Source organism: Sebastes umbrosus, chromosome 23 (assembly GCF_015220745.1).
Source record: "Sebastes umbrosus isolate fSebUmb1 chromosome 23, fSebUmb1.pri, whole genome shotgun sequence".
In the NCBI taxonomy this organism is placed as follows: Eukaryota; Metazoa; Chordata; class Actinopteri; order Perciformes; family Sebastidae; genus Sebastes; species Sebastes umbrosus.
In genome coordinates, this window is record NC_051291.1 from 6,123,517 (window position 1) to 6,143,646 (window position 20,130).

Here is a 20,130-nt window from a genome sequence, read left to right on the forward strand (position 1 = left end):
CCCTCCGCTACCTCCTCCTCACCTCCGCACCTCACCATCCTCACCCCCCATCCCTCTCTCTCTCCGAAGACTGAGGCGATATGAGGAGAACCACCACCAAGAGGTTGAACACACCAGGTTTGCTACATCCCCCCAACCCAGGATTGGGTCACATCTGAAACCGGTTCAATTACAAAATCATGTGCTCAAATTCAAAATGCACCAAGTAATTGAAAGGATTTCAGTTGACTGTTGACCTGCGTCCGAACCCAAAACTCCCTCTCTGAGTTCCCAAAGTGACTAACCTCTAACTTCTTCTGCACCTACAGGTGGTTTACACTCCTGGAGGGAAGCTGATATTATAACCAGCTCTTACCTCTTTCCTCTCAACCCTCTGTTCTGTCTGTGTTTTCTTGTTCACTGCACACGGTTAAATGTTGATCAGATCTCATCATGAGTAGCGTCTTAACCTTTAAAAAAAGATGGAAATTGGAGTTTGATTATGTGCAAAAAATATCAGGATTGTACGGAGCCGCCCTAGACCCCTTGGAGAAAATTTGTATTAATTTGCTCCCTCAAGTTAGTATCTCGTTCCCTCGAGTTAGTATCTCGTTCCCTCGAGTTAGTAACTCGTTCCCACGAGTTAGGTATCTCGTTCCCTCGAGTTAGTATCTCGTTCCCTCGAGTTAGTAACTCGTTCCCTCGAGTTAGGTATCTCGTTCCCTCGAGTTAATAACTCGTTCTCTCGAGTTAGTATATCGTTCCCTCGAGTTAGGTATCTCGTTCCCTCGAGTTAGGTACGTTCCCTCGAGTTAGGTTTCTCGTTCCCTCGAGTTGGGAACTCGTTCCCTCGAATTAGGTATCTCGTTCCCTCGAGTTAGTAACTCGTTCCCTCGAGTTAGGTATCTCGTTCCCTCGAGTTAATAACTCGTTCTCTCGAGTTAGTATATCGTTCCCTCGAGTTAGGTATCTCGTTCCCTCGAGTTAGGTACGTTCCCTCGAGTTAGGTTTCTCGTTCCCTCGAGTTGGGAACTCGTTCCCTCGAATTAGGTATCTCGTTCCCTCGAGTTAGGTATCTCGTTCCCTCGAGTTAGGTATCTCGTTCCCTCGAGTTAGGTATCTCGTTCCCTCGAGTTAGGTAACTCGTTCCCTCAAGTTAGGTATCTCGTTCCCTCGAGTTAGGTAACTCGTTCCCTCAAGTTAGGTATCTCGTTCCCTAAGGAGATCATTGATGTGTGAAGTCATTTTGATGGTACTACACTCTACAATACTGAAGTTATTGAATATTTTCTCTTTTCGGTGTTGCACTTTGTAGACGCTCCCTGACCCTCGTCTCACCGCCGGCTGCGCACAGAGACCAATGTTATGTGTTATGTGTTGATTAAAATGAGGTTGTAGCTCATTGTCTACCTTACTATTATTGATCCAGGAAGTTTGAATCTGTCCATATCTTTACAACTTTACCAAAGTGCATCATCTAGGGGGGCTCCGTATATCAGCAATGCATGGACTTAACTTGAGGGAACGAGTTAATACAAATGTTCTCCTAGAGGTCTGGCTCCGTAGGATTTGAGAATTTGGTCAACAAATCTTAATAGTGTGTGGCAACCCTTCTTAAAATGAAATCAGCTTGTAATGTGAATGGTAATAACTGTTAATAGTGATCAGTTCATCATTTTGTCTTTCCCCAGTGTATCATTAACGCCGCCCCCCCTCGCCATGCAATCACAGTGAAATCATTCATTAATACACTGATTCCACATCTGCTTCTGATCTGATCAAGTGTATAATCATTTGCATGTGCACTTTACCCTCCTTGTTGTAAACTCAATTGCAGTCAATTCCAAATCTGACCTCCAGTATAAAGATCTCAGTCGGTCGCTGCTGGCTAACAAGTCTTTTCCTTTTTCAGTGTCATCAAAGAGGAAGTGCCGGACAATGACCACGAGCCAGGCAACGAGGAGACAGAGGTGGAGAATCACTAGATCGAGCTTTTTAGAGATTGCTGCTTAAGGATCACACATTTACGAGTGTGTATTTTTGATTGTCTATTTCATGCATGTGCTTGTGTGTTACCAGGAGGGCAGCGACCACGAAGAAGGCGAGGACGCAGACGTAGAGGAGGAGGACTCTGACATGGCGGGAGACGAGACGTCTGACGGATCTGACTCTGAAGAACTGGAGGAGAAAGGTAAGGCGAACCGTTATGTACAACTTCTTCTCTGAAGTCAAATGGTAGGTAATAAAACAGAAAAGAGCCACAGGATCTAATGATGCATCTGTGCACAGACAACGTCCAGGCCGACCTGGCCAACATCACCTGCGAGATCGCCATCAAGCAGAAGCTGATAGACGAGCTGGAGAACAGCCAGCGGCGTCTGCACACTCTGAAACAGCAGTACGAGCAGAAGCTGACGATGCTGCAGAACAAGATCATAGACACACAGCTGGAGAGGGACAAGGTGCTGCATAATATGGGTAAGAGCAAAGAGAGAAGTAGGGAACCTTGTAACTGATACCTAAATGCGAAAGGAAAGCTTCATCATTTCCTCGTTTGTCTCCAGGTTCAGTGGAGTCGGGTACGGAGGAGAAGGCCAAGAAGATCAAAACAGAGTACGAGAGGAGGCTGAGCTCCATGAACAAAGAGCTGCAGAAGCTCCAGTCGGCTCAGAAGGAGCACGCCCGCCTGCTGAAGAACCAGTCGCAGTACGAGAAGCAGCTCAAGAAGCTCCAGATGGACGTGAACGAGATGAAGAAGACCAAGGTAAAGGAATAGGGTTCTGTGTTTTGTTTTTACTTTCCAACACTCGTCTTGTTGCAGTGCTGAGTTGTATTTTGTCCACCAGGTGGTGCTGATGCGTCAGATGAAGGAGCAGCAGGAGAGGAACAGAGCCACAGAGTGCAAGAGGAACCGGGAGATCGCCTCTTTGAAGAAAGACCAACGCAGAGCTGAGGTGAGAGGGATGGAAATCATCTTTACATATTATTTTACCGTTTATTTTACACATAAGCAAATATATAGTCAAGAGTAGACCCACCTAAACTCATACAACCGGTTTACCACTGTTTCTTTCCTAATATTCATTCCTTCTAACAGCACCAACTGAGGCAGATGGAGGCCACGAAAAGACAACAGGAGTTGATCCTTCGCAGGAAGAATGAAGAGGTGAGACACACACAGTCACAGTGGGGTTTGCATCCGCCACGGTTTCCCTCTAATATGCTAAATGACTCTTTCTTTTGTGAACCGTATCAGGTGACGGCTCTCAGGCGGCAGGTGAGGCCCGTGTCTGGGAAGGTCACCAGGAAGGTTGGCATACCCGAACCTGTACAGGAGCCGTCTCACAGAGCCATCCCAGGAAGGATGCAGACATCTGGGGCGTCTGCAGCCAATGGAGCAAGGTGCAGCATCTGAGCGGTGTGTGTGTTACACAGTTGAATGTGTGTTTTAAACAGTTTCAAAAGAGCTGTATCTTTTCTCCTCAGGAGTTCCCCGGTGCGGATGGGAAGTACCTACCTCAACAGGATGGTCAGGACCAAATGGCAGTCGCTGGAGAGACGCGTCACTGACATCATCATGCAGAGGCTGACCATCTCTAACATGGAGACGGATATGAACAGACTGTTGAAGGTACACATGACGTTATTAGATTCAAGATGCTCGCAGAAAAGTAAAGCCAGAGGAGGAGAAATGGAGTTTTTTCGAGTCCTGTCAAATAAATAGAAAATGGTTAGTTAATAGGTACCAGATCTAAAGCGAGAACAATCTTTATTAATCATTTTAAAGAGTATTTTTGGGCCTTCATTAAATACAGCTAAAGACGACATGCAGCAAAGGGCCGCGGGTCGGATTCGAACCCCGGCCTCTAAGGCCACAGTCTTACCACATGGGGCGCCCGCTCTACCCGGTATGAGCACTACCTGTTGTCAAAAAGCATAGTTAACTGTTAATAAGTGCTTTATTAACTGCTTATAAATGCATAATAAAGTATGTATTAATATTAATAAAAGTAACAAAAAGGTTTAACAACGATATAACAGGTAAGTTAGTTAAACTCAATTAAATGTGTTTGCTTTTATAAACAATTACAAGAAACTCATAAGGCTTTTATTAACCTTCTTAAGCTGTCTATTAACTGTTAACAACTTACTTATAAGTGCTTATAAGGGCCTTAATACCTATTAACTAATGCTTATTATAAGAACATTAATACAAAGCGTTACCTGGAAAAGGATATTTGCCTGTGAAACCTTTGGAAATATGCAGGAAAGGTATTCATGTAGTGCACATATGTTTCTTTTCAGTTAATTGAGTGCTAAATAGGGAAGTAAGTTGAATTATATTATATTTTATTAAATTTAAAGTATAGTTCCAAAACCCCAAAGCTGAAAATGTATGCTGGCAAATGCAGGTTTTTTAAAATCTGTTCTTTTGAATGGCTTCTTTATCCCTTATTCTCATTCTTCTTTTGTTTCTTCCCCTTCCCGTCTCCTCTCGCTTCCCTCTTACTAACCTCCCACCACCCATCTCAGCAACGAGAGGATCTGACCAGGCGGAGGGAGAAAGTGTCCAGAAAGAGAGAAAAGATGGCGGTGGAGGGCGCAGACGCCGACCGCTCTCTGGCCTCCCTGAACGAGGAGCTGGAGTCTCTGAGCGCCAACATCGACTACATCAACGACAGCATCGCCGACTGCCAGGCCAACATCATGCAGATGGAGGAGGCCAAGGTGAGGCGGCGGGGAATCTCATTCCTTGGTAGTCGTGACGCTTGTAGTTGTAATACATGAAGGTAAAGGGAGGACACAGTTGATCACATTGCTCAGTGATGTGTATCACTACCTCATTAGCTGGTAAATGCGTGTACTGGACTACAGCCCTTCAAGCAAACAATTTGGAAATAATTGCACAGTTCAGCACCACTGACTGCTCCCAGAGCTTTTTGGACAAATAAGCATCAGGCGCTTATTTATCAGAGAAACAGTGGCTCAATAAAACAACCAATGGCCGTGACAGCCCATTAATCCAGCCAAAAACATTGGAAGAGCAGCCTAATGATGCACACTGAACAGCAGCTCATAAATGTAACTTTACAAAGTATACAGTCAAATACAGTGTCCTATGACCGAGTTTCTTACAAAGCCACTTTACTGAATGTGTTATTGTTATTTTCCAGGAGGAAGGAGACACAGTGGATGTTACCGCGGTGATCAGTTCCTGTAATTTATCAGAGGCCCGCTTCCTTCTGGATCATTTCATGACTATGGCCATCAATAAGGTACCTACCGCCCAGGCTGACTTAATGTTATTTCACTCCTAATGTCATCAGTGTGTCTTTGTTTGCATTCACGTACTGACAACAGGTAAAGTCTGGTTTACTCTGGAAGCAATTTAACCCTTTGCTTTTTGTATTATTTACGTGATACCCATATATCTTTCTAAATAAATGGACTGCACGAATTTGATTGCTGGTGTGTACTGTTGGTTGTCGTGGCAACTTGCATACAATTTGTCTGTCCGTGGTGATCTTGCTTTTCGTAGCCACGGCTCCTTTTAATGAGACTTTAAATGGAACAACTTGATTGAATTAAGTTTCAATTAGATTAGATAAGATTAGATTTGATGAAACCTAATAGGTCCAGTGAGGAAATGCATTCAGCCCAGCGGTGCAGAACAAGACAGATAAAACAAATGAAGAGGTGGAAGTAATTTACAGAGGTAAAGAAGATACAGAGCCTTCATTGGGTTTGCCTGTTTGAGATTTACAAAACAGTTTGAAAAAGAATATGCTGCTGTGTCTCCAGTGATAATGTGTCTGTCGTGTGTGTGTCAGGGTCTGCAGGCGGCTCAGAAGGACTCCCAGCTGAAGGTGATGGAGGGCAGGCTGAAGCAGACGGAGATCAACAGCGCCACCCAGAACCAGCTGCTGTTCCACATGCTGAAGGAGAAAGCAGAGATCAACCCGGAGCTGGACGCTCTGCTCGGCAGCGCTCTGCAAGGTACAAGAAACACCGATCACTAATCGATTACCGGTCCGAGCATGTCGATCACAATCACCTTTTTGTTTCTTTCACCACGTGGCTACGTTTTATTTTGTAGGCCTCACTTCTTTGTAGGTGTGCAAAGAGAATTGATGCTTGAAATAAAAAAAAATAAAAAATCTGGCCTGTAAAATAAAGAGTAGCCCCTTTTTCTCATCTTTGGGTTTGATTTTGATTTGATTACTGTTTGTTTTCTCTGTTGTGCTGGTGTGAACTCAGAGTTAGGTTACCTGTCGCCAGGTGAGTATGAGTTGCATAGCAATGTGACTGTGTTTGAGAGAGCGTGGCACATGCACACTACAAGATTTCCACAATATTTACCTCCAATTAAAGGCAAATATGGAATTAAAGGGATAGTTGGAGTGTTTTGAAAGGGGGTTGTATGAGGTACTTATCTATAATCAGTCTGTTATCTACAGTAGATGACGGTCGGCACTTAAAAATGATATCTAAAGACTCAAGAAAATCTGTAGTCGTATAGTAATTAGTATATCCAAGGTGACTCTGACATTTATATTCTTTTTTTTTTAATATTTGATGAATTAATGTGCTTATGATAACTATATTTCTAAACTAGATAATGAAATCTTGTAGCGTGCATCAACCCTCCATTTAAAAACTAACCCAGTTGAAATAACTCTGCCATTACGTGCATGATGTGTTTGTGTTAACGTTTCCCCCTGTTCCACCACCTGCTAGCACGTCCCACTTAACTCAGGTCACTAAAACTAAACAGCCCTAAAGATCCACGCTGCAGCAGGACTCAAAGCTGAAGTGTCCTCAGCAGTTTGTGTGTCTGCATATCTGTGTTTGTATCTACCTCTCTCTCTCTCTTGCTTTCTCCATTCCTCCTTCACACAGGATAAACACTCCAACCGTGTAGCATCCAGCCACATTACACTAATAACCCCCGACTGTTCTCTAAAACTAAACCCCCGACCTTGTTATGAAGCCCTAATCATTGTTGTGCTGTAATATTTAGCTCTCTTAATGGACCTTGTCTTTTGCTAGATTTCTTTGAAAATACAGTTTGTTAGCAGATATACTGTACCCATGTACACATGTGTGCTTTGCAAATGAAGTGAGGAATCATATTCTTCACAGAGAATGGAGATGACAGCAGTAGTGACGAGTCCACCGCCAGTCCAGCTGCGGAGGGCGGGTAAATACACACACACACACACACACATAGTGTTTTTCAGGTTCACAATTCAACTGCACTTTTTTATGTTCAATCTGTCATTGCAGAAAAACGAGTAATGTGCGTTTGTATGTGTCACGTTAAACTTTTACAATAAATCCAGACTACGGATGCACCAGTCCAACTTTTTCAGTCCCGATAGCGATAGCTGGGCTTTGGGTATCGGCCGATACAGAGTACCGATCCGATACCAGTGTTTAATTAATAAGCCGTATGCCTCACCGTGTGGAAGTGACTGCGATCATTCTTTTATGTGTAATGTAACATCAGGCTTAACTTAAACATTGTTCTCCTGTCTTTGCAACAAATTGGACAAAACTTAAACAGGAATTAAAATTCCATTATATAATGCATATAGCATATAAACGTAGAATTTAATTGAATAGATCAGCCCCATCGTCACAGATACCCGATCCAGCTATTCGAGTCAGTATCGGCCCGATATCTAACATCATATCGGTGCATCCCTAGTCCAGACTGAAATATCTCAACACCTAATGTTGCACAGACATTATAGAACTGTACTAACGTTGGTGGTCTCTTCAGTAGCACCATCAGGTCAACATTTCAATTTGTCCAGTAGTCATATTTATCACCAAATAATTTCAACAGCCTCAGCTTTACTTTGCGAGCATGGTAAACATTATATCATATAAATCATTGACTTTGTTTCAGCACACTGGCATCAGATCTAATGAAGCTATGTGGTGAATCCAGACCCAGAAGCAAGGTACTGTACTGTGCATGGCCATCTGATATACTGTAATAAAAAGTGTCTTAATAGTAATAGTAAAAGTTAAATATTTACTTCCTATAACTACAACTTTTTCTACTCCACAGTAGTTATTTATAGAAATAATTACTATCTGGTCCATTGACTTGTGAGTCAGCTGAATGTTGAGCCAAAACAACTCTGGTCCCTCAGGCTCGCAGACGGACCACCACCCAGATGGAGCTGCTGTATGCTGGCAGCGGGGACCCGTCGTGTGAATCCCCCACCGGAGACTTCCCGGCCCCTCTGCTGCCCCTCTCGGAGCGCCCGGAGGGGTCGCCAGACATGCAGGGTCACGCGCTTGGTCAAACTCCCGACCGCGAGCAAACCGTTTCCCCATCTGCTGCGTCTGCCCGGCCAGCTGGCATGTAAGTGTCGAGGGTAACATTTGTCAGTTAGAGACTTCTCTTTGTCTGAAATGTAGAATATTTTTATTTTTGGTGGGGGGATTGCAAGTTAATCATTCAGTTTTGTAAAAAGCATTAAAGATTGTTGGTCGTTGGTCAGTTCACACTTCCACCCTGCACCCTTCTGTCACTTTTCCTGTCTGCAGCTCTGGATCCAGGTCACCTACGGGGACTGACAGAAGGCTACCGGGCTCGCCGCTCACCCGAAGGAAGGGGCAAGAGAGAGGAGCCACGGCGACACACATCCCAGCACCGACGCACACACTTCCGCTCAGCACAGCAGAGGCTAAAACTAAAGCAAGTGACCACAAATCACTGTAAGTGAGAAGCGTCATCAATAGCAGCGATCCTTTACATGTTTTTCTTTAAAGGTGCCATTGATAACATTCAGCCACTAGATGTCTCAATCTCCGTTCGTTATAGGTTAAAGGTTATGATATGATTTTGAAATGTACATGTTACATTTTATTTCATGTTACTTTGTTTTCTCATTCAGGTTGGAGGAGTCACCTGTATTTGAAGGCCATAGGTAATCATCTTAATCTGTCCCTTCTCTCAAATACAAACTTTAATTATCTATATTTTGAATCCTGTTATTTCTATATATGAGCTGCACTGTAGTAGTACTAGCCGCTGGGTATATCCTTCATTATGTCATGTGTATTGCAGAGGTGTGATCAACCCCGTGACGGCATCAAAGAACAGCCGCGGGGCCAAACTTCAGTGTGTCTACGTTGCAGAGGGGCACACCAAACCTGTCCTCTGCGTAGACGCCACAGATGATCTGCTCTTCACAGGATCCAAAGGTCAAAAACTAAATTATCTGCAACTCAGAAAACCTTTTTTTGTTTTTTGTCTTCTTCTCTAACATGTTGCATTGTGTGCGTGTTTTCAGATCGTACATGTAAAGTCTGGAACTTGGTGACGGGTCAGGAGATCATGTCTCTGGCAGATCATCCCAGCAGTGTCGTCTCAGTCAGGTACCAGTATGCAGCAAGTTAAATAGCAGTAATATTAGTATTTAGTAGTGGTATAGTAGCACAGGGAAGGATTTTAGTTTTTTTTGTTGTTATATTTCAGGTACACTTCTAGTCTCGTCTTCACTGTTTCCACTGCTTACATCAAAGTGTGGGACATACGAGACTCTGCCAAGTGTATCCGCACACTCACGTAAGTTTAGTCATTCTTCCGACATCTTTTGCAGCTTAAAGGGATAGTGTGGGTGTTTTGAAGTGGGGATGTATGAGGTACTTATCCATAATCAGCGTATTACCTACAGTAGATGACGGTCAGCACGCCTCCAGTTTGGAGAAGCAGACAAGAGTTACCGCACGGAGACAAAGCAATGTACTGCTGTGGATGAAAACGTATTTTAGCCACCTAAAAAAAATCTATATCAGGCGTGATGACTGTCATCTACTGTAGGTAACACACTGACTATGGATAAGTACCTCATACAACCCCACTTGAAAACACCCAACCTATCCCTTTAACATTGTCTAAGTGTAATGCCGCTAATAAGGATGTGTTTTATTGTGGATGTCAGGTCATCGGGCCAGGTGGGTTCGGGAGACATCTGCTCGTCTGTCAGGAGTTTATCCATCCCACCGGGAGAGAGTCAGATCAACCAGATCGCTCTCAACCCTTCCGGCTCTTTTCTTTATGCTGCCGCTGGCAACGCTGTGCGCATGTGGGACCTCCGCAAGTACGTCCAAACACAGATTAGAGTTTTAATTGTACAAAGCATTTAACAGATGGAACAGAACTCACCTCCTCACCTCTACTGTAGGTTTGTATCCACGGGGAAGCTGACCGGCCATTTAGGACCCGTCATGTGTCTGACTGTTGACAAATTAGGTAGCGGACAGGACGTCGTCCTCACTGGCTCCAAAGACCATCATATCAAAGTAAAGAGACACATCATCACTGTATTTGCATATCTCAGTTCTGTGTGTGTATGCAAGACAAGAATCAGATGCATGGTGGGTATTTTGTTTGTTTTTTTCCAGATGTTTGAGGTGGCAGAAGGTGCTCAGGGTAGCATCAGCTCCAGTCAGACGTTTGAGCCCGCCCACCAGGATGGCGTTGAGTCTCTGGCCGTGCACGGAGACGTTTTCTACAGCGGCTCCAGAGACTACTACATCAAGAAGTGGGACTTAACTAGTAAACGCCTTCTACAGGTACGCTGATAGTGGAGCTTTTTTTCCCCCTAGATTTCAGTTTATATGTGCTAAAAAAGTTTTTTAAAAATAGTTTTTAAAAGCACAGTATGATCTGAGATACAGAATAAAACTCTGCACTGGCTGTCGTTTCCTCTAGCAGTCCGTCAGCGCCCAGGCAGACTGGGTCAGCGCTCTGGGCGTAGTGCCAGGCTCCCCAGTGCTCCTCAGCGGATGCAGAGGAGGGCTGCTGCGCCTCTGGCACGCCGACTCGCTAGCGCCCCTCGGCGAAGTCCGGGGACACGATAGTCCCATCAACGGCCTCGCCACCAACAGCAGCCAACTGTTCACCGCCTCAGAGTGAGTCACAAAAACATGCTCATTTCGTGCTTTCTCTCATTACAGTCAAGTGTGCAGCGATACGATTCTATATCAAAAATAACATCTTGCCAGCATTGATTTTATTTTTAACTTTTTCATGTGTGTGTTTTTTGGCAGTGACCGCACAGTGAAGATTTGGGAAGCCAAAGGATCTCTGGAGGAAGGAGTCCACTGACACAGACCTGAAATCGAGGTTCGTCTACTGGCCTTTTACCCAATCAAAATGAATCATTAGTGAAGCGACTACATCACCCGTGACTTGATGAAAGTGTTGGCCGGGAACCCAAATTAGTTCTGGGGACCTGAAAGTGTGTTTTTTTCCCACTGAAAAAAGACTCTTTAAACAACACTGATCCTTCACTGATGCTCCAGAGGGATCCGTTTCAGAGAAGTCTAATTAGATGCGACAGCTCTCAGTCTTTGAAGCCGAGCGCGTGTGCTGATATTTTAGGTCAAGACGAATCACAGCGGAGCCTCTCGAGTCTCCAACGTCTACAGAACAGCTGCGACGGACAGCATCTTTCATAACTGTGACAGAAAACAACAAAACTGAAGTAAAAATATGAACTCAATCGATCCAGGAGTCTCTCCTGTGTTTTCAACATTCCTCTCCTCAGTTCAGCACTCTACGACAACATGGATACCTTCTATCTATAGCCTACAGCGCTGAGAAAAAGAACAGTTGTTGGTGAAATGCTTTGCTTCCTCAGAGTCTCTCTCCTGCTCAACCAGCATTAACTGTGAGTCTCTCATCTTGTGTGTTCACATGATGTGTCGTGTCGTTGCTCTCCAGGTCATTTTGTGTGTTCTTTGTAAGCAAGGACCAAATAACTACTGAAACTGTCTGGTCTTATTCTTCAGCTGTTACTGCCAAACCCTCTATAGTGCAGAGGTTTTTCAAAGTGGGAGGCGGGCCTCCAAACAGTTTCACGGGAAGGCTCAGTGAATGGAAGTGAAAAAATATGACATTAGTTATCAAAAGAAGATCAAATGGAATAGCCTAAATGTGTGTGATTTGGTTAAAGAGATAGTTCAGAGAGGGAATTATACTGTCTTTCTCACTTTCCCAGAATCAGAAACTAATAAAAGCCTTAGGACGGACCTTCTTCGTGTATTTGGTGTAGTCTGAAGTTATGTCAAAGTGTCTATTGGATCAAATAACATAATCATGATACCATATGCATCCAGGAATTGAGTGAAACTAAGCCCACAGTCTCAGACTTTAAAATCCCCTGCTCTAGTGGAACTCTAAATAAAACATACCGCGTTTCTTTGACAGAGTCCTTACACATTTTCTACTTCAAATTTCAGTATTTTTTTCTGGGCTGCGGTCGAAAAGTCTTTGAGTGAAATGACCCGAAAGTATCTGAGTGGCAGCCATGATAAGAGCTGTTCAAATTCTATAAATGCTAAGGAAAGGTGCTTCAATGCTTCCTTTTATTATCTCCTTTAGCATAGGATACACTGGAGCATCCTTTTACGAAAGGAAAGGAGATAATGCTGTCCCACAATTCCTTGCGGCTGCAACATTTAAAGCGACCGTACATGAAAACAAACAAACATTCCAACCTCGGTAATGAAGTTTTTCACCGGTTGTCCACGATAGGTCAGATAATCCTTTATTATATGTTGATGTAAAGTGGTACAGTTGTAGTTTCACCACAGCAGACCCCGCGTCAATATCATCCGCCGCTGTCGCATCATAATTACTCATTACGTAGCCTAGTGTAAGTGCAGTCAGATTCTCTCTTAACACCACGGTTGTCTTTTCTTAAGTCCTTACGAATTCTCCTTCACATCTTTCCTTGACCTCATGACGTTTTCCATTGAGGTCAAAGAAAAGTGGTTAGGAAAAGACATTAGGATGTCATATTTTTGACTTTTCAACCGCAGCCCTGGTGTTTTAGTTAGTGTTAAGTCATTAAATCAACTGCTGACCAATACTATGTCCATAAAAATGTGTGTATCATGGCTGAATAAACACTATTTCTACATACTAGCCTACTTCAAGCAGAGGAAGACATGCAGTAACTATGAACTGAATTTTAAGTTTCATTTAGCTTTCTTGTCCATTTGCACTGACGCGCTGCTGTAACTGGTCAGATGGTTGCAGACCAGCGTTATTTCCCGAAATTAAATTGTGTTATAAAACTGTAATAAGTTGAGTTGACAAAAAAAATGACAAATCAGACGTTCCTATAGCAACCGCCCTGCACTGACGTTGTGTTTCACTATAATCCGTCCTTGATTGTGTGCTGTGATTGGCTAGTCGTCTGATCTGTCGTGATCAGAGGGGCAAAGAGGTAATTTATCGATCCAAACGATGTGAGTTTCGTTCCCGTTCTCCGTGTACAGTACTGTTCACCTCTAGTGTCTGTGAACTGCACATATGCTGCAGTTTAACCATATCAAACATCATTCAATCTTTTTAAATGTGAGTCTATTTATTTATTGTTTCGTTGATTTTTGCATGTTGTGTCGTCATTATCAATCAGAGATTTTGAACTAACTTCCCATCTAATGCCTCTGATGTCTCAGCATTGCACAGAATAGGCCGATGGATTTCAGTGCCTGTAATGAATCCTAAACTATGGATAGCGACTGTAGAATCGCTACATGATCTTATTAAAAATGTCAGGAGGAGTATCCTTCAAATTGATTGAAAAACATGTGCTGCTCTGGTTTGGATATAGGAGGTATGTTAGCAATGCTAAAGTCAAGGGGACTCAAATAATTGCACTGACATTTTTTTTAACTTTAAATCAGTTTTCCCGCATTGTCTTACAACATAGGAGTGAAATCGATTACAGAAACTGTTTTTCAGTTCCGTTGACTTGCACTTGATTTGCTAACTAAATGAAACCCAAAAAAATAAATAAATATGAGCTGTAAGTATTCATAATTCATAATTAATCAGATTATGAAAATCTTAATTATCCTCTTAATTGTAGTTGTGTCTTATTTTGTAATTTGACTGCTCTTGTGTAAATACGACTGTTGTTTTTCTTCCTGCTGATTCTCTTGTGCACAATTTCAAAATGATTGAAATATCATGTGCAGTGTGGAAATAAATTTTTAAAATAAATAAAAGTCTTTTTGTTTCATTTCTTTAACCGTGTATTAATACATTACGACCACATGGTGGTAGTACTGTATGATGACATGTGATTGCAACTTTTGTATTTGTAAAGCTTTGTGTTTTTCTGACAAATATTTAAATGACACAGTCAGATCATATGAGATGTTAATGAAAACAGCTGCAGGCAGACTATTTTACATTTTGTTATTTTAATTTGTTTTATTTAATGCCCCCCAAATACATGTTATTTAAAGAGGGGAATTAGAGAGTACTGCCACTCAAGAAAAATCAAAACAGCCTCCCTATAAATATATTTAACAGTATATTAACTCACAAGAATTTACATAATCTCTGCTGTCTGTTTCATTCCTCCCTTACTTCCAACTTCAGGCTGTAATTTACTCCAGCGCAGTAGAAGCAGACAGAGAGAGGTGAAAAAAGGGTAAGAAACTCCCCCTGAAGACACAAATTAATGTGAACAGTGATGGAGGGATCAATATTTAATGTTCGGCTGCACTGAGAGCAGCCGAGTGTTAATTGGCCTCGCAGGAGCAGAGCATTGACTCACGGCTGACTCACGCTGCCTTACGTGTGTGTTGTGTTGGACTTCTACTCTAGTCTATTGTACTTTATGCGATTCTAATAAGTGCTTTCGGGTGACATAATACACCCACACACGATGCATCTCTCAACCTGATTAACTCAACATAACGTGTTTTCCTTTCTCCGATTGATTTGAATTAATGTCACAACATTGTCAGCTTGGAAATCAGCTGGCCAGCCTGTCCTCACTGTACTGTTTACACACATATATAAGATAATGTATATAATAGAGGATCACATTAGCTGCATACTGTAAGCCTACTAGGAGGCTAAATAACTAACATTGTTGGTTTATTTTATGATAATATTTTAAAGTACTCAACTATCAGGTGACAGATGGATGGACCCTGATAGTTTATGGACCCTTCAGTTGACCTTAAAGCTCCTAAATGCACCGGAGGGTGGGTGCTACGCTTCTATAATGGCACCAACGGTCGGGACGCCGTATGAGAACAGTGCAGAGCAGCGACCCGTGAGCTAGCCAGTGGTAACTTCATTCTCTGCTCAGGTAGACATTACTCCTCTATATATCTTTACATAGCAAATAGTTGTTTGATGCTATATTAGATGTCGCATAGAGCACCTTTAAGGTCACTACACCCTGAAGCTATAGTTTAACATTTTGGAAAACTTGCTTTCTTGCTGAGTTAGATGCGAAAAGTTCATGTTTTTACGTTACCTGAAGGCCACTGTAGTTCTCCGACATTCTTGTGAAACTGTATCATGAGCCGCAGAGTGCAAAACAGTGGTACAGACCAGCCACCTTCTGACTTCATTTGCAGCTAAAGTAGTGTTATTATGGTAAGGATTGGCCTCTGAGAGAGGCGAACGGCGTTACCATGGTTTTGCACTCGACGGCTCACGTTACTCCACAGTCTTTTGGAAAGGGAGGAGTGAGGAGAGGTATTCAGATGGTTGCAATCTGCAACCACACCGCTAGATGTCACCAAATCCTACACACTGTACCTTTAACATACAGACATGGTGAGTGGTATCGATCTTCTCAGCTAACTCTCGGCAAGGAATCAAATAAGCGTATTTGGCAAAATATTGAACTCTACATTTTTGTGACATAGGGTCACATGACGGGAAGTAAGGTCAACACAAGACTACATGTGTGACCTTTTTATATGCCTATGAGTCCCACAGATTCACTTTATGAGCTAGAGACACAATCTTGGAAAACACCTGCATGTCGTCTTAAATTAGCTTTACATGAACACCAACAGTATCGGTCCTACCAGCTCCACAGGATGTTGTAGGCCTATACGGGAATCGAATAACACTCATATTCCTGGCACATTAGCGTGTACAGTACAAGCCGGATGATCAAGTTCTACCAGAAATCAATAACGACTGCTCAGACAGAGAGCGCGAGGCTGAGACTTACACTTTCACTTTAAGTGTAGCATGATCTATGATGAGTTTGGATAATACATCCTCCTCTAATCTGTTCAGTGAGCACATTGATTGGTGATGTGCGGGGGTTTACGCCGGATGCTCTTGTTTCACAGTTAAATCCGTCTGAATAATGTGATTTGTACAGCTGCAGGTGCCCTTTATTAACTGGGGGATTCAAATCAATACGGGGTGAGATTTAGCCGTTTGTGTGTGTGTGTGTGTGTGTGTCAGGCTCCCTTCAGTATTCATGCTCAATATTATGCTATCTATGCTTTGGACCATCCTTTCAGTATGATATTCCCATTATTGGTTGGCCATTAGTTGCTGCATTAGAGATGTTTACTGCGCATTTCTTTGTTTTTACCTTTAGATCGGCATCATTAGGAGTTGTTTTCTGACATTCAGCGAGCTATTTGCTTCAACCTGCGGCGTGAAAAACACACCTTATTTGCATTTCTTTAACTGCCATATGGAAACAAACTCAAAGACAGAATTGGTGGTAGAACACGTTGCTGATGTGGGAAACAGAAACCAGGAAAGAGGAAGGTTTGGGGGGGGGAACAGGCAGCCAAGTGGCAGTTAAGGACATTTTTTTCTGAGCGCCAATGAGGCTCAGGAGGACAGGGTCAATATTCACCACCCCGGCTCCTATCTCTGAGCGACCACAGAGTGAATCCTCCGGCTAAAAATACCAGCGCTGCTGCTTTATGACCAGAACTGATGAGCCGTGATACTGCTGCTTGCTCTCTTAATGCGGCTACAGAAATCAACCTTGTCCCCTCTCGGCGGATCTCAGTTATCAAGAAAAAACAGATTGGGAAGAACAGAGTTTTTTTAATATGACGGTAAAAAGCGTTTTAGCATGAAATTAGAGGGCAGTGCCTTTTGAAGAAATTCCATTTACTGAATCCGTTTTTTTTTTTACGTCTCAACAAAGAGAGCAGCGTGGAGAGAGAGGTGGAGGACGAACAAAAAAACGACACCAAACAGGAGTGTGATTGTGAACGGGTGGGAAATGATAGTGAGAGATAGAGCTGATAGTGAGAGGGTCAAGTGTGTGCTCTTATGAAGCCTACATTTGACGAAAAGGGAAGCTCTCCACATTGAATAGATCTCTTCACGTAAGTGCAGGTCAGTATCAATTGTGTGGCAAGTGGCAGCGACTATTGAATCAGGAGAGCTCTTCAGTTGGAACCTGCGTTGTGGAGAGTAAATGAGATCATAACTACGTGGGACTTCAACACTATAGGGTAACAGGGAATTTAGGCAGCTGAGAGAGAAAGACATTCTGCATTTTTTTTCTGTACCTTACTGTCAAAATCAGACATGCATGGCTCTTAGTTTTTCTAAACTAGATAGCCCAGTAGCTTGATCTATAGGGAATATCTGTTAATAATATGATATGAGAGATTTTTAGTCACACTAGCGGCGCAGATGTCGGGATGGCGATGCTAATCTGTCGTTCCACCCCCTTTGGTCCACACTGAAATATCTGCATGAATTGCCGTGACATTTTGTAAAGGCAAAATGAATGACATTTCCATCAGCCTCAACTATACTTTCCATTTGGTGTTAAAGAGGACCTGTTATGCTTTTTCCCTTTCCTTTAGTGTGTTATATAGTTTTTTTGTGCATGTAAAAGGTCTGCAAAGTTACAAAGCCCAAACCAAAGGGAGTGACTCTCCGCCACAGAAACACTGCTCCTGAACTGCCTGAAACGCCACGCTTGAAGTCCCGCCTTTTCTTCCGTAACGTGGTGATGTCATCAAGTAACATATTTGCATAATACCTGCCTAGTGGCTAGTTTGGTACGCCCTAAAACAAAGCTAGTTAGAGCGGAACTGGAGCGTAGTCCAAAGAGTTTGGTTCGGTTGACCAATCACAACAGAGTGGGTCAGCGGACCAATCAGAGCAGGCGTTTCAGACGGAGGGTGAAAAGAGGTGCAGCACAGCCGGTATGAGAAAGCGTTTTTTGAACATTAAAGCATGTAAACATGTTCTAGTAGAAACCCAGAATGCAAATATGCACCTGAAAATTAATATATATCCACTTTAATTAGCAAATGTTAGCATAAAAATATCCCTTCTTCCCTTTGTAAATTGCAATTTCTTTCTCTTTCATTCTCTTTATACATTATGAACCTACAAACATTAGATATCTGTATATGTATGATATTTGTAGGTGGGTCTTTTGATATAGATGTGTGAGAACAACTGATCATGATAGCAATTGTGGTTGTGTGTAATAATTATGGAGCAATTTATTGGTAACGAACAGCTTCATGTTTTATGCATGTTCGGGGATTCAGTAGCTGAATTATGATTCATGGGGTATCAACATTCTTGCATAGACTGTAAAGTGTGTGTGTAGTGTGTTTGCATATTTAACCCCTTTCTGCCTATTTCCGTCTGAATTTACATAGGTCTCTGTAATACTTAATAACTTCTCATGTAAACACAAGAAGACACAATTACATATAAGCATAGATTACTTAATTATTTGATCTACATGAAAATATAGGACAGTAAATTCACATCTATATTGAAAAAAAATAAAATCAGACTTAAATGCTTTTATTTTAAGATAAGACAAGATTAACCTTTGGCGTCACAAACTTTCTCATTTTACAGCTAAACCGTGCACTACAAGATGATTCTGAAAACATCTGAGGAGAGAAATAGGCATCAACGAAACATAATATTGATTCATATTTCATCAGCGCTGTCTAGTTTGACCGTTTGGTCGGAGTTTGCGAGTGATTGACAGCCGGCTCTCATAGACGGCAGCTGGACAGCGGACCTCAGATCAGCTCTTACTGCTTGTTTTCCTCCGGTCTGTGAAATCTTGCAGAGGCCGTTAGGAGCACCGGAGGACACAGAGGCACATGGTTTTTTTCAAACCTGTTTCATGTACTACTGTCACGATATAGCGACCGTTTTATAAAAATAACTTTTTTTTAATCATATTTGCTCCAATCTCGCCTACTTCAGCTTTAAGCTACTATATCTTTATATAGCAAATACTTATTTGCTGCTTATATTAATGCTCTGGATATCAAATAGAGCACCTTTAATGAGCAACTTGTTTACAACTTGTAAACAACACTAGTGTCCACACACCAGGAGGCACCGCAGAAAGAAGTTGCCAGTGTTTCTCCTTGTGGTGCTATATAGTCAGGAGGCGATGATGATGTGATGTTTGCTCACACAAACGGCTTCTGTCTTTCTGTCTGTTACACCCTGTATATGTGTGTATGTGTGTGTGTGTGTGTGTGTGTGTGTGTGTGTCTCAGTGTGTGCCCATTAGTTTTTGCTCCCATCCACCCCGCCCATGGTGTTTGGTCAAAGGTGCCCCAATGGTTTTTGCATCCAGCCCAGGGAGCATCATTGCATGTGTGTGTGTATGTGTGTGTAAGACAGCTATATTTAGAGATGTAGTTAGCCAGTAAACACACTGAGTAATACTGGGATGCGTCATTTTGCGATCCTGTGACTCTATGATCTAAGAGAAATGCTTACACACACACACACACACACACACACACACACACACACACACACACGCCCTTAAGCAGCCTATAGCAAACGTAGTAGTTTGGGACACTTGCGATGTGGTAATGTGACGTATGCATTTGCACAAGTATTAGTATAAGAAGAGGTAGTTGTAGCTTTTATTCAAAACTTTTTTTCAGACATTCTAACAAGAAATCCTTTTTCAGTTTTATTTTTAGAAAATAGGAAAAAAAAAAAAATCTGTACTCATTAAGACAGAACACATACTGTACAGTGAAACAAGGAGGACTGTGTTCTCCCTACAAACACACCCAGAGTGAAACAAATCAACATACTGTACGTCTCTTTTGGAAACACACACACACACACACACACTCATACGCATAATGTCTTCATAATGTGACTCTCCTCCTTATCCCTTCACATTCATCATGCTGTCATTTTATTCTCTGCCAGCGGAGGGTCTCCCTTCCAGTTAATTAAGTCAGATGCTTATCCTCATCGCATGGAGAGAGAGAGAGACTTATTAGTGTTTCTACAAGCACTAATAATAATAATGTTAATAATAATCTCCTCTCAGACTACTGAGGGACTGA

The 20,130-nt window shown here is 42.5% G+C and overlaps 1 protein-coding gene across 8 annotated transcripts in view; it reads left to right on the forward strand.

The window, feature by feature from the left end:
• LOC119482576 (kinesin-like protein KIF21A) overlaps positions 1 to 12,137 on the forward strand; it is a 36,401-nt gene extending 24,264 nt beyond the window's left edge. The window contains exons 12-38 of one of the 8 annotated variants that reach the window (XM_037760235.1): positions 70 to 117; positions 1,892 to 1,949; positions 2,059 to 2,170; positions 2,269 to 2,457; positions 2,544 to 2,743; positions 2,826 to 2,933; positions 3,077 to 3,145; positions 3,236 to 3,381; positions 3,466 to 3,610; positions 3,795 to 3,887; positions 4,513 to 4,707; positions 5,154 to 5,255; positions 5,811 to 5,976; positions 6,238 to 6,258; positions 7,123 to 7,180; positions 7,895 to 7,949; positions 8,145 to 8,359; positions 8,545 to 8,715; positions 8,895 to 8,927; positions 9,068 to 9,204; positions 9,294 to 9,378; positions 9,479 to 9,568; positions 9,945 to 10,103; positions 10,188 to 10,305; positions 10,408 to 10,578; positions 10,721 to 10,917; positions 11,056 to 12,137. In XM_037760235.1, the coding sequence (XP_037616163.1) occupies positions 70 to 117; positions 1,892 to 1,949; positions 2,059 to 2,170; positions 2,269 to 2,457; positions 2,544 to 2,743; positions 2,826 to 2,933; positions 3,077 to 3,145; positions 3,236 to 3,381; positions 3,466 to 3,610; positions 3,795 to 3,887; positions 4,513 to 4,707; positions 5,154 to 5,255; positions 5,811 to 5,976; positions 6,238 to 6,258; positions 7,123 to 7,180; positions 7,895 to 7,949; positions 8,145 to 8,359; positions 8,545 to 8,715; positions 8,895 to 8,927; positions 9,068 to 9,204; positions 9,294 to 9,378; positions 9,479 to 9,568; positions 9,945 to 10,103; positions 10,188 to 10,305; positions 10,408 to 10,578; positions 10,721 to 10,917; positions 11,056 to 11,113 (3,199 nt within the window). In that variant the 3' untranslated portion in view covers positions 11,114 to 12,137. Of the gene's footprint in view, positions 1 to 69; positions 118 to 1,891; positions 1,950 to 2,058; positions 2,171 to 2,268; positions 2,458 to 2,543; positions 2,744 to 2,825; positions 2,934 to 3,076; positions 3,146 to 3,235; positions 3,382 to 3,465; positions 3,611 to 3,794; positions 3,888 to 4,512; positions 4,708 to 5,153; positions 5,256 to 5,810; positions 5,977 to 6,237; positions 6,259 to 7,122; positions 7,181 to 7,894; positions 7,950 to 8,144; positions 8,360 to 8,544; positions 8,716 to 8,894; positions 8,928 to 9,067; positions 9,205 to 9,293; positions 9,379 to 9,478; positions 9,569 to 9,944; positions 10,104 to 10,187; positions 10,306 to 10,407; positions 10,579 to 10,717; positions 10,918 to 11,055 lie in introns of all 8 variants that reach the window. The other 7 variants (XM_037760234.1, XM_037760236.1, XM_037760237.1 and 4 more) reach the window with 7 other exon arrangements.
• Positions 12,138 to 20,130: the final 7,993 nt, after the last annotated feature.